Below are 13,096 nucleotides of genomic sequence, written 5' to 3'. Positions count from 1 at the left end.
AGGGGTCATTTTTTCTCGGCACCTTTCATGGGATCTTGGCCTATCTTCATCCAACTCTCGCAAATCAAAGTGTCCTACTCTTGGGTGTATGATCCCGTGTGAATTCCTTGCCTCTTCTTTTGTGCTTCGGCCCTTTGGGTGAGCTCATTAATAAACACCAATGGCTCTGCCGAAATGTCGACCTCTTCTTTCTCGTCTTCACAATACAAGTCATCATTTCATGCCATGAGTTGCCATGGTCGTCCTCATCTTCATCATGGCCGGCGAATTGAGTGTCACCATAGTGGTCGCGGCCGTCCAGGCTTTGGGTCGCGTCAGGATCAAAAACTTGGCCTTGGCCGTCGACGTGGAAGGCCTCACCACAGCCCTCGAAAATGACGTTCTCCATGAACATCGCGTAGTCAGGGTCATCGACCGTCGGCGTCGGCAGTGGCATTTCGTCGAACAACCTGTGGGCGCCGGCCATGTTGCCCGAAGGGTTCAACCCGGGCTGCTTCCTTTGCGTCCCGTCGGACGGTTGGCCAGCACCACTGTACCCCGGCGTGACGTTGAGGTCGATGACGTCCGCGGGCGTGGCCGGAGCGACCATGCTGCAGTACGACGACGTGGAGAACCGTATCTGCTCATGGCCATGCAGCGGCGGAGCACAATGCCCTGGCGTCTCGAGTGTGACGGACATGCTCGGGGTCCGGTGCTGCGGAGGACGAACGTACGACGAGCCTGTGCTCGCCGCGGCCATGGCAGCGACCGAGAGAATCACCGGCGGGGGTCGACACAACCCTAACATAGGGTGTGCGACTTGCCGACGATGGACTCCTTGTCCTCGACGTCGACCTGGTGCAACGCGGCATGCAGTGTGGTCGCCTCGGCGGCGTAGTCGACAGCGGCCTTCTTCTCCGCCACCTTTGTCCGTCGGTTCCTCCTCTTGGCCGATTCGGCGTCGAGCTTGGCGACCTCCGCTGGCGTGAGCTCTGACCGCGGCTTCTTGGTAGCCTTCTTCGGTGCGGGGCGAGCGGCCTGGTCGCTGGCCATGGTGGAGGGAGGGAAGCGCGTGGGAGGGTTTTCGGCGAAATGGAGGGAAAGTGGGCGGGCGTGTCCCCGACGAGGGGCCAGAGAAGGACAAGGGCGTGCATCCCGCCCGTCAACGCGCTGCCTGTTTCGACGCAAGCGCGATCAAAATTTGAACCGGAAATGGGTCGAAAGCGGATCGAAAACGGACATTGATCCGTTTGTTTCCGCAGGTGGGGCCGCTTGGTCTGTTTGTTGACCCCCAAATAGACGGATCGGACCATTTGAGGTCGCGGGGTTGCCCTTATGTGCACTGCACCGTCATTCCTTTAGGTGGGCCAAAAGAAGGACAAGATGCTCAAGCTCGCTATGGATGCCCATGACAACCAATAAGGACATGTACAATGCATAGCCTCAAGGTGATGCCTCACATGCCATGTAGGATCGGATATGACGTAAAGTAGGTTCGGATAGGGAAGCGGGATCCTCTCCAGGAGGCGGGTGCTTGAAGAGAAAAAGTGTGATCCGGTGACAAAAGCTGAAAAGGTTGAAGTGAAAAGTAGGGATGCATGTGTACTAATGTTTTTATTTTCTAGTATTTCTTAATGAGGTCCACTAGTGATAGCTTGCATTGGGGAGAAAAAATAAATGTAGATGCCTCAAATTACTTTTTGTCATGAAGCATATGTATCCATATGCCACCATTATATATGCCCTAAAAACACCATATATAAAAATGTGAGAATCGGTTCTTCTAGGTAATAATCAAATGGATGTAGTAGCCGGAAAGTAATCTCTCACGCTCCCGCACGCATGGAAGATGTGTAGTCATGTGTACATCACCAAACCCAACCCGAACAGCGACAAGAAAGCACCCACCCCATCATCACCAACCACACAAGACACCACTACACCGACCAACTCCTCACGCCTAATCAAGATCTATTCCGTTGTATGGATGGACCCCGCTCCCACTCACTCAGATTCATGGTGGATCGAATCGAGCTGCTCACCAAACGCAACCAGCCAGAGCTACAAGGACGGCGGCCACCCACGCGTTGGCCCACCCGTACGGCACTGCTCCTCTCAGCGCCGCCGCGCCCGAGGACGACTTGCCGGTGGCGCCGCCGGCCGCACCGGCGCCGCCCCCGTCGATGGGGGAGACGGGCGCGTTGGCGTCGATGGTGGTGCCGTTGAGGCCGGTGGTGTAGACGTCAAGCTCGATGGTGGCGTCGGCGCCGCTCGAGCTGTTGGTCTTCCACACCACGTACCCCGTCGCCATCCGGAACTTCCCCGTGCCGCCCACCACGGAGAGCTCCCGCGTGGTGGTCATGACGTCGTCGCGGCCGATGACGGCCAGCGTGCTGCCGTTGTAGTCCCCCGTGGTGAGCAGCAGGTTCACGCACATCATCAGCACCATGCCCGACTGCGACGACATCATGTAGAACCCCTGCGCGCGCCCCACGGGCGCCGACGTCGGCGACGAGGACTCCGTCAGCGCGTCGTCGATGACGGTCGTGTCGCCGAAGGCCACGCCCGGGAGGGCGTTGGACGACGAGGCAGGACCCTTGATGACCTGCACCGCCGTCGGGTTGCTGCCGGAGACCACGTCGTGGAGGAAGAAGTGGAGGTGCGTGTCCGCCGCGCAGGTGGTGAGCAGGAGGAGGGAGAGGAGGACAGCGGCGTGAGGAGCCATGATAGGATAGCGGGTGGGTTCTGCTTGTGAGGGTGAAATCTTGGAGGCTGAGGGGGTGAATTAATAGATGGATAAAAGCAGAGGGAGTTGGTGCAGACACGCAGAGAAAGGGACGATGCAATGACTATCGCTAGCTTGGTACTTTAGTTTTTTTTTTTAGGGAGCTTGGTACTTTAGTTGGTTGCTGTGAATGATATGCGAAGGAATAATTAATTAGACTGTAATATTATAAAGATAGTACTTCCTCTGTCCGAAAATACTCGTCGGAGAAATGGATGTATCTAGACATATTTTAGTTCTAGATACATCCCTTTTTATCAATTTCTCCGACAAATATTTTTGAACGGAGGGAATACCATGTAGTAACAATGTCGTTGAGCTAGCTAAGAGCAACTCTAACAGAATTGTCAAATGGCCCAATCCCCGTAATAACCGATAATATGGTGATTTTGGGACAAATTGACACTCTAACAAAGTCATTAGAGCAACTCCAACGTGCCGACCCAAACGGACGGCGCATTTGTCCTTTTTTGTCCGTTTGGGTTGGCCGCCCGCCCGGCGTCCACCCTCTTTTAGATTTGGGTCGGCAGTGCGTCCAACGCGCCAACCCGTTTCATGTCCGTACTCAACATTTTGAAAAAAAGGTCCGCGGCCGATCATGTCAGCGGTCATGTCTCATGCCGGCACCATGCCAGCGCCGGCTAAAATGCCGGCTTTAGAAAATATCACCACAGTTCATGCTGGCGCACTCGCCAGCCGACCGTCACACATGCCAGCACACAAAAAAGGTGGGACTTGAGTTCGACCACGCCATTGCGGCTCCCGTGGTCATGTCAGCACACCTGCCTGCATACAAAAAAGATGGCGTTCGCCGCCATAGATCACTCGTCGTCGGACTTGAGCATGTCAGCCTGCATCTTCTCGAACCACGGCCTCTTCCTTGGCGACACTGTGTTGAGATCCACCTTCATGATCTCCACCCCGGTCATCATGCTCGCGAGAGCCACTTCTTTCGCCTTGGTCTTGGAGTTGGCGGCCTCGATCTCTAGCATCTTGGCTTGCTTCTCCGCCTCCAGCTCGAACATCTTGGCTTGCTTCTCCGTGTCCATCTCAAGCCTCCTCCTTTGGATCTCCATGAAAGCGTCCATTTGCTCCGCCTTGAAACGCGGGTGCTCCTCCTTCCTTGAGTCCTTCTTGGTCATCATGCCCTTCACGCTTGCGATCAAGGCGTTGGATGCCGCATCCCGCTTGTCCTCCTTCTTGGAGTTGGTCTTCCCTCGCGGCCGTGCCGGCTCGCCCTCCCCAACATCCTACACGGCTTGCTTCCCCCCACGCGACTTGAGTGCGGCATATTGCGCCTTGAACTTCTCCTTGTCCTTGATGACCCAAAAGCAATGGGAGAGGTTGAAGCACTTGCCATTGTGTTGAACCTTGAATGCCTCCAAAGCTTGAAATGTCTACAAAATATTTGCATGCAAGCATATGGCAAATGATATGCAAATGAACACGCAAGCATGAACTTGATGACACAAAAGAAGGCCGCTTTCTAGCATACCATGTCTTGCATGTCGATGCCGCTCACGGGGCGGGCCTTGATGCTCTCAAGAGTGGCGCAAAACTTGTTGCACTCTTGTTGGATCACCCTCCATCGCTTGGAAATGGACACCCACCCGCGCGTGCTCACAAATTGGTAAGGCAGAAACTTCTTGCGCTCATGAAACTCCCGGTGGATACGAATCCAAAAGGTTGAATGCTTTTGCTCGGCGCCCGTCTTGGGGTCTTGTCCAATGTCTCGCCAACACTCACAAAGAAGCTTGTCTTCAGCCGCCGTGTATGCCTTCGTGCGCTTGCTCTTGCGCTTCGGCTTAGGACCGGCGGCTTGGTTGGCGAGCTCATCCTCGAACAAAGGCTCCACTTCGATGTCTCACTCGTCCTCTTCCTCTAGCCTGTAGTCGTCCGAGAACTCATGGTCGAGTGGGAAGCCATCCAGGTCGATGTCGACCTGATCACGCATGAAGGCCGCCTGATCGGGATCATAGCCAGCGGCCGGCGTGAACGCCCCGCGGCCGTCCTGGCTTTATGTCTCGTCGGGATCGTAGCCAGCAACCGACACACCGCTCTCGAAGATGAGGTTCTGCATGTAGTCCTCGTCGTCGGCTGACGGCATTCCCTCGAACAGGTTGCAGGCGTCCGGGAGCACGCCGGCCGTCGTCTGCCGCGTGCGTTTCCTCGCGCCGTCGGATGACAAGCCACCTGCCACCGGGGTGGCGTCGAGGTCGATGGGCGCGTGCGCGGGCGTGGATGGCGTGACCACGCTCACGTCGGGCGAGCACTCCCCCGAGAGGCGGGAGGCCTGCGGGTAGATGTGGAAGCCGGGCACCGGGTTGCAAGCCGACGCGCGGGGCGAGTCGGGCAACACCATCCGAGGAAACACCGATGAGCCAGTGCTGGCCGCGACGACGACGGCTTGGACGAGGCCGTGCTGGCTAGGGTTTAACCTTAGCATGTAGAGTGCCTCCCTCGTTGCTGCCGCGACGCGCTGACCTCCTGCTGCGCTGCGGCGGCCTCATCCCTCGCGTCCGTAGCATGCCTCCGACCCTTCCTCTTGGCTGACTCCCTTGCCCGTTGTTTGGGCGTCAACGGCTTCTTTGGCTTGGTCACGACGGCGGTCTTGCACGGGGCACGAGGCTTGCCTTTCCCGGAGGGGGCGGCGGCGCCGAACGAGGCGAGGGAGGTGAGACCGGCGGCGGCCTCGAGGTCGATGGCGTCTTCCATGGCGGGTGTGGGACGGGAGCGCGCGGGCGGGAGGGTTTTTGGGGGAAATGGTGGTGGCTGCCACCGACCGGCGGGCCCGGGGATAGGAGTAGGCGTGCGCGCGTCCGTCTTGTTAGGGAGCGCAGTAATTTAAAAAAAATCCTACGCATAGCAAGATCCATCTAGGTGATGCATAGCAACGAGAGGGGAGAGTGTTGTCCATGTACCCTAGTAGACCGAAAGCGAAAGCGCTATGACAATGCGGTTGATGTAGTCGTGCGTCTTCACGATCCGACCGATCCTAGTACCGAAAGTACGACACCTCCGCGATCTGCACACGTTTGGCTCGGTGACGTCCCACGAACTCTAGATCCAGCTGAGGTTGAGGGAGAGCTTCGTCAGCACGACGGCGTGATGACATTGATGATGAAGTTACCGACGCAAGGCTTCGCCTAAGCACTACAACGATATGACCGAGGTGGAAATCTGTGGAGGGGGCACCGCACACGGCTAAACAATGAACTTGTGTGTCTATGGGGTGCCCCCCGTATATAAAGGAGGGGAGGAGGAGGCTGGCCGGCCCTAGATGGCGCACCAAGGGGGGAGGAATCCTCCTCCTAGTAGGAGTAGGATTCCTCCTTTCCTAGTCCTACTAGGAGGGGGAAGGAAGGAGAGGGGGAGGGAGAGGGAAAGAGGGGCCGCGCCCCCGTCCCGTAGTCCAATTCGGACTCCCTTGAGGGGGGCGCCACCTCCTGGCTGCTGTCCTCTCTCTCCCCTAAAGCCCACTAATGGCCCAATAACTTCCCGAGGGGGTTCCGATAACCCTCCGGCACTCCGGTTTTATCTGAAACCTCCCGGAACATTTCCGGTGTACGAACATAGCTGCCAATATATCAATCTTTATGTCTCAACCATTTCAAGACTCTTCATCATATCCGTGATGACATCCGGGACTCTGAACTACCTTCGGTACATCAAAACACATAAAGTCATAATACCGATCGTCACCGAACGTTAAGCGTGCGGACCCTACTGGTTCGAGAACTATGTAGACATGACCGAGACACATCTCCGGTCAATAACCAATAGCAGAACCTGGATGCTCATATTGGCTCCTACATATTCTACGAAGATCTTTATCGGTCAAACCGTATAACAACATACATTGTTTCCTTTGTCATCGGTATGTTACTTGCCCGAGATTCGATCATCGGTATCCTCATACGTAGTTCAACCTCGTTACCGGAAAGTCTCTTTACTAGTTCCTAATGCATCATCCCGCAACTAACTCATTAGTCACAATGCTTGCAAGGCTTATAGTGATGTGCATCACCGAGAGGGCCCAGAGATACCTCTCCGATACATGGAGTGACAAATCCTAATCTCGATATATGCCAACTCAACAAACACCTTCGGAGACATCCGTAGAGCATCTTTATAATCACCCAGTTATGTTGTGATGTTTGATAGCACACAAAGTGTTCCTCCGGTATTTGGGAGTTGCATAATCTCATAGTCAGAGGAACATGTATAAGTCATGAAGAAAGCAGTAGCAATGAAACTGAAACGATCATAATGCTAAGCTACCAAATGGGTCTTGTCCATCACATCATTTCTAATGATGTGATCCCGTTCATCAAATGACAACACATGTCTATGGTTAGGAAACTTAACCATCTTTGATTAACAAGTAGTCAAGTAGAGCTATACTAGGGACACTCTGTTTGTCTATGTATTCACATGTACTAAGTTTCCGGTTAATACAATTCTAGAATGAATAATAAACATTTATCATGAAATAAGGAAATAAATAATAACTTTATTATTGCCTCTAGGGCATATTTCCTTCAGTCTCCCACTTGCACTAGAGTCAATAATCTAGTTCACATCTCTATGCGATTTAACACCAATAGTTCACATCACCATGTGATTAACACCCATAGTTCACATCATCATGTGACCAACACTCAAAGTGTTTACTAGAGTCAGTAATCTAGTTCACATCGCCATGTTATTAACACCCAAAGATTACTAAGGTGTGATCATGTTTTGCTTGTGAGAGAAGTTTAGTCAACGGGTCTGCCACATTCAGATTCGTATGTATTTTGCAAATTTCTATGTCTACATTGCTCTGCACGGAGCTACTCTAGCTAATTGCTCCCACTTTCAATTATGTATCCAGATTGTGACTTAGAGTCATCCAGATCGGTGTCAAAGCTTGCATTGACGTAACTCTTTACGACGAACTCTTTATCACCTCCATAACCGATAAATATTTCCTTAGTCCTCTAAGGATAATTTTGACCGCTGTCCAGTGATCTACTCCTAGATCACTATTGTACTCCCTTGCCAAACTCAGGGCAGGGTATACAATAGGTCTGGTACATAGCATGGCATACTTTATAGAACCTATGGCTGAGGCTTAGGGAATGACTTTTATTCTCTCTCTATCTTCTGTCGTGGCCGGGCTATGAGTCTTACTCAACTTCACACTTTGCAACACAGGCAAGAACTCCTTCTTTGACTGTTCCATTTTGAACTTACTTCAAAAACTTGTCATGGTATGTACTCATTGAAAAAACTTATCAAGCGTCTTGACCTATCTCCATAGATCTTGATGCTCAATATGTAAGCTGCTTCACCGAGGTCTTTCTTTGAAAAACTCCTTTCAAACACTCCTTTGTGCTTTCTAGAAAATTCTACATCATTTCCGATCAACAATATGTCATTCACATATACTTATCAGAAAGGCTATAGTGCTCCCACTCACTTTCTTGTAAATATAGGCTTCACCGCAAGTCTGTAAAAAACTATATGCTTTGATCACACCATCAAAGTGTACATTCCAACTCCGAGATTCTTGCACCAGTCCATAAATGGATCACTAGTGCTTACACACTTTGTTAGCATCTTTCGGATTGAAAAAACCTTCTGGTTGCATCATATACAACTCTTCTTTAAGAAATCCATTAAGGAATGCAGTTTTGACATCCATTTGCCAAATTTCATAAAATGCGGCATTTGCTAACATGATTCGGACAGACTTTAAGCATAGATACGAGTGAGAAACTCTCATCGTAGTCAACACCTTGAACTTGTTGAAAACCTTTTGCGACAATCCTAGCTTTGCAGATAGTAACGCTACTATCAGCATCCGTCTTCCTCTTGAAGATCCATTTAATCTCAATGGCTCACCGATCATCGGGCAAGTCAATCAAAGTCCACACTTTGTTCTCATACATGGATCCCATCTCAGATTTCATGGCCTCAAGCCATTTCACGGAATCTGGGCTCATCATCGCTTCCTCATAGTTTGTAGGTTCGTCATGGTCTAGTAACATGACTTCCAGAACAGGATTACCGTACCACTCTGGTGCGGAACATGCTCCGATTGACCTACAAGGTTCGATAGTAACTTGATCTGAAGTTTCATGATCATCATCATTAGCTTCCTCACTAATTGGTGTAGGAATCACTGGAACTGGTTTCTGTGATGAACTACTTTCCAATTCGGGAGCAGGTACAATTACCTCATCAAGTTCTACTTTCCTCCCACTCACTTCTTTCGAGAGAAACTCCTTTGTCATAAAGGATCCATTCTTAGCAACAAATATTTTGCCTTCGGATCTGTGATAGAAGGTGTAACCAACAATTTCATTTGGCTATCCTATAAAGATGCACTTCTCTGATTTGGGTTCGAGCTTATCAGGTTGAAACTTTTTCACATAAGCATTGCCGCCCCAAACTTTAAGAAATGACAGCTCAGGTTTCTTGCCAAACCATAGTTCATATGGTGTTGTCTCAACGGATTTAGATGGTGCCCTATTTAACGTGAATGCAGCTGTCTCTAATGCATAACCCCAAAATGATAGTGGTAAATCGGTAAGAGACATCATAAATCACACCATAACTAATAAAGTACGGTTATGACGTTCGGACACACCATTACGCTGTGGTGTTCCACGTGGCGTGAGTTGTGAAACTATTCCACATTGTTTCAAATGAAGACCAAAATCGTAACTCAAATATTTGTCTCCGTGATCAGATTGTAGAAACTTTATTTTCTTGTTACGATGATTTTCCACTTCACTCTGAAATTCTTTGAACTTTTTAAATGTTTCAGACTTATGTTTCATCAAGTAGATATACACATATCTGCCCAAATTATCTATGAAGGTCAGAAAATAACGATACCCGCCGCGAGCCTCAACACTCATCGGACTGCATACATCAGTATATATTATTTCCAATAAGTCAGTTGCTCGCTCCATTGTTCTGGAGAACCGAGTCTTGGTCATCTTGCCCATGAGGCATGGTTCGCAAGCATCAAGTGATTCAGAATCAAGTGATTCCAAAAGCCCATCAGCATGGAGTTTCTTCATGCGCTTTACACCAATATGACCTAAACGGCAGTGCCACAAATAAGTTGCACTATCATTATTAACTTTGCATCTTTTGGCTTCAATATTATGAATATGTGTATCACTACGACTGAGATTCAATAAACCATTTATATTGAGTGTATGACCATAGAAGGTTTTATTCATGTAAATAGAACAACAATCATTCTCTGACTTAAATGAATAACTGCATTGCAATAAACATGATCCAATCATATTTATGCTCAACGCAAACACCTAATAACATTTATTTTAGGTTCAACACTAATCCCGAAGGTAAAGGGAGTGTGCGATGGTGATCTTATCAACCTTGGAATCACTTCCAACTCACATCATCACCTCGCCCTTAACTAGTCTATGTTTATTTTGCAACTCCCGTTTCGAGTTACTACTCTTAGCAATTGAGCCAGTATCAAATACTGAGGGGTTGCTATAAACACTAGTAAAGTACACATCAATAACATGTATATCAAATATACCTTTGGTCACTTTGCCATCCTTCTTATCCGCCAAGTATCTAGGGCAGTTCCACTTCCAGTGATCATTTCCTTTGTAGTTAGAAGCACTCAATTTCAGGCTTGGGTCTAGCTTTGGGCTTCTTCATGGGAGTGGCAACTTGCTTGCCATTCGTCTTCAAGTTACCTTAATTTCCCTTGCCCTTTTACTTGAAACTAGTGGTCTTGTCAACCATCAACACTTGATGCTTTTCTTGGTTTCTACCTTCGCCAATTTCAGCATCGCGAAGAGCTTGGGAATCGTTTATGTTATCCCTTGCATATTATAGTTCATCACGAAGTTCTAGTAACTTGGTGATGGTGACTAGAGAACTCTGTCAATCACTATCTTATCTGGAAGATTAACTCCCACTTCATTCAAGTGATTGTAGTACTCAAATATTCTAAGCACATGCTCACTAGCTGAGCTATTCTCCTCCATCTTGTAGGCAAAGTACTTTGTCAAAGGTCTCATACCTCTTAACACGGGCATGAGTATGAAATACCAATTTCAACTCTTTAGAACATCTTATATGCTCCATGGCATTCAAAACATTTTTGAAGTCCCGGTTCTAAGCCGTAAAGCATGGTGCACTAAACTATTAAGTAGTCATCATACCGAGCTTTGTCAAACATTCATAACGTGTGCATCTGCTCCTGCAATAGGTCTGACACCTAGCGGTGCATCAAGGACATAATTCTTCTATGCAGAAATGAGGATAATCCTCAGATCACGTACCAAGTCCGCATCATTGCTACTATCATCTTTCAACTTATTTTTCTCTAGGAACATATCAAAAATAAACTGGAAGCTACATCGCAAGCTATTGATCTACAACATACATATGCAAATACTATGAGGACTAAGTTCATGATAAATATAAAGTTCAATTAATCATATTACTTAAGAACTCCCACTTAGATAGACATCTCTCGAGTCATCTAAATGATCACGTGATCCATATCAACTAAGCCATGTCCGATCATCACGTGAGATGGAATAGCTTTCAATGGTGAACATCACTATGTTGATCATATCTACTATATGATTCACGTTCGACCTTTTGGTCTCCAGTGTTCCGAGGCCATATCTGCATATGCTAGGCTCGTCAAGTTTAACCAGAGTATTCTGCACATGCAAAACTGGCTTGCACCCGTTGTATGTGAACGTAGAGCTTATCACACCCGATCATCACGTGGTGTCTCAGCACGAAGAACTGTCGCAACAGTGCATACTCAGGGAGAACACTTATACCTTGAAATTTTTAGTAAGGGGTCATCTTATAAAGCTACTGCCAAACTAAGCAAAATAAGATGTATAAAAGATAAACATCACATGCAATCAAAATATGTGGCATGATATGGCCATCATCACCTTGTGCCTTTGATCTCCATCTCCAAAGTACCATATGATCTCCATCGTCACCGGCATGACACCATGATCTCCATCATCTTGATCTCTATCAACGTGTCGTCACATGGTCGTCTCGCCAACTATTGCTTTTGCAACTATTGCTATCGCATAGCGATAAAGTAAAGCAATTATATGGTGCTTGCATCTTATGCAATAAAGAGACAACCATAAGGCTCCTGCCAGTTGTCGATAACTTTAACAAAACATGATCATCTCATACAACAATTTATATCTCATCACGTCTTGACCATATCACATCACAACATGCCCTGCAAAAACAAGTTAGACGCCCTCTACTTTTTTGTTGCAAGTTTTACGTGGCTGCTACAGGCTTAGCAAGAAACGTTCTTACCTATACACCAAAACCACAACGATTTTCTGTCAAGTGTGCTTTTTAACCTTCAACAAGGACCGGGCGTAGTCACAATCGATTCAACTAAAGTTGGAGAAACAGACACCCACTAGCCACATGTGTGCGAAGCACGGTGGTAGAACCAGTCTCATGAACGCGCTCATGTAATGTCGGTCTGGGCTACTTCATCCTACAATACCGTTGAATCAAAGTATGACATGCTGGTAAGCAGTATGACTATTATCGCCCACAACTCTTTGTGTTCTACTCGTGCATATAACATCTACGCATAGACCTGGCTGTGATGCCACTATTGGGGAACACAATAATTTCAAAAAAAATCCTACACACACGCAAGATCCATCTAGGTGATGCATAGCAACAAGAGGGGAGAGTGTTGTCCACGTACCCTTGTAGACCGAAAGCGGAAGCATTATGACAATGCGGTTGATGTAGTCGTACGTATTCACGACCCAACCGATCCTAGCACCAAAAGTACGGCACCTCCGCGATCTGCACACGTTCAGCTCGGTGACGTCCCACAAACTCATAGATCCAGCTAAGGTTGAGGGAGAGCCTCGTCATCATGAAGGCGTGATGACGGTGATGATGAAGTTACTGACGCAGGGCTTCACCTAAGCACTACAACGATATGACCGAGGTGGAAATCTATGGAGGGGGGCACCGCACACGGCTAAACAATCAACTTGTGTGTCTATGGGGTGCCCCCTCCCCGTACATAAAGGAGGGGAGGAGGAGGCCGGCCTGCCCTAGAGGGCGCGCCAAGGGGGGACGAATCCTCCTCCTAGTAGGAGTAGGATTCCTCCTTTCCTAGTCCTACTAGTAGGGGGGAGGAAGGAGACGGGAAGGGAGAGGGAAAGAGGGGTCGCGCCCCCCTCCCCTAGTCCAATTCGGACTCCCTTGGGGGGGGGCACGCCACCTCCTTGCTTGTGCCCTCTCTCTCCCCTAAATCCCACT

The 13,096-nt window shown here is 48.9% G+C and overlaps 1 protein-coding gene across 1 annotated transcript; it reads right to left on the bottom strand.

The window, feature by feature from the left end:
- Positions 1-1,672: 1,672 nt before the first annotated feature.
- On the bottom strand, positions 1,673-2,772 carry LOC119363918 (dirigent protein 1-like). Its single transcript, XM_037629287.1, has one exon. It carries the CDS (start codon positions 2,702-2,704, stop codon positions 2,018-2,020), a length of 687 nt encoding a protein of 228 aa, XP_037485184.1. The 5' UTR covers positions 2,705-2,772; the 3' UTR covers positions 1,673-2,017.
- Positions 2,773-13,096: the final 10,324 nt, after the last annotated feature.

The sequence above is a fragment of the Triticum dicoccoides genome, chromosome 2B (genome assembly GCF_002162155.2).
Source record: "Triticum dicoccoides isolate Atlit2015 ecotype Zavitan chromosome 2B, WEW_v2.0, whole genome shotgun sequence".
Lineage (NCBI taxonomy): Eukaryota > Viridiplantae > Streptophyta > Magnoliopsida > Poales > Poaceae > Triticum > Triticum dicoccoides.
The sequence above is the reverse complement of the archived record's forward strand: the minus strand, read 5'-3'. Positions and strand labels throughout refer to the sequence as shown.

Bases quoted from the DNA above. Each gene is read 5' to 3' on its own strand.
- LOC119363918 (XM_037629287.1), bottom strand. From the start codon at position 2,704: ATGGCTCCTCACGCCGCTGTCCTCCTCTCCCTCCTCCTGCTCACCACC.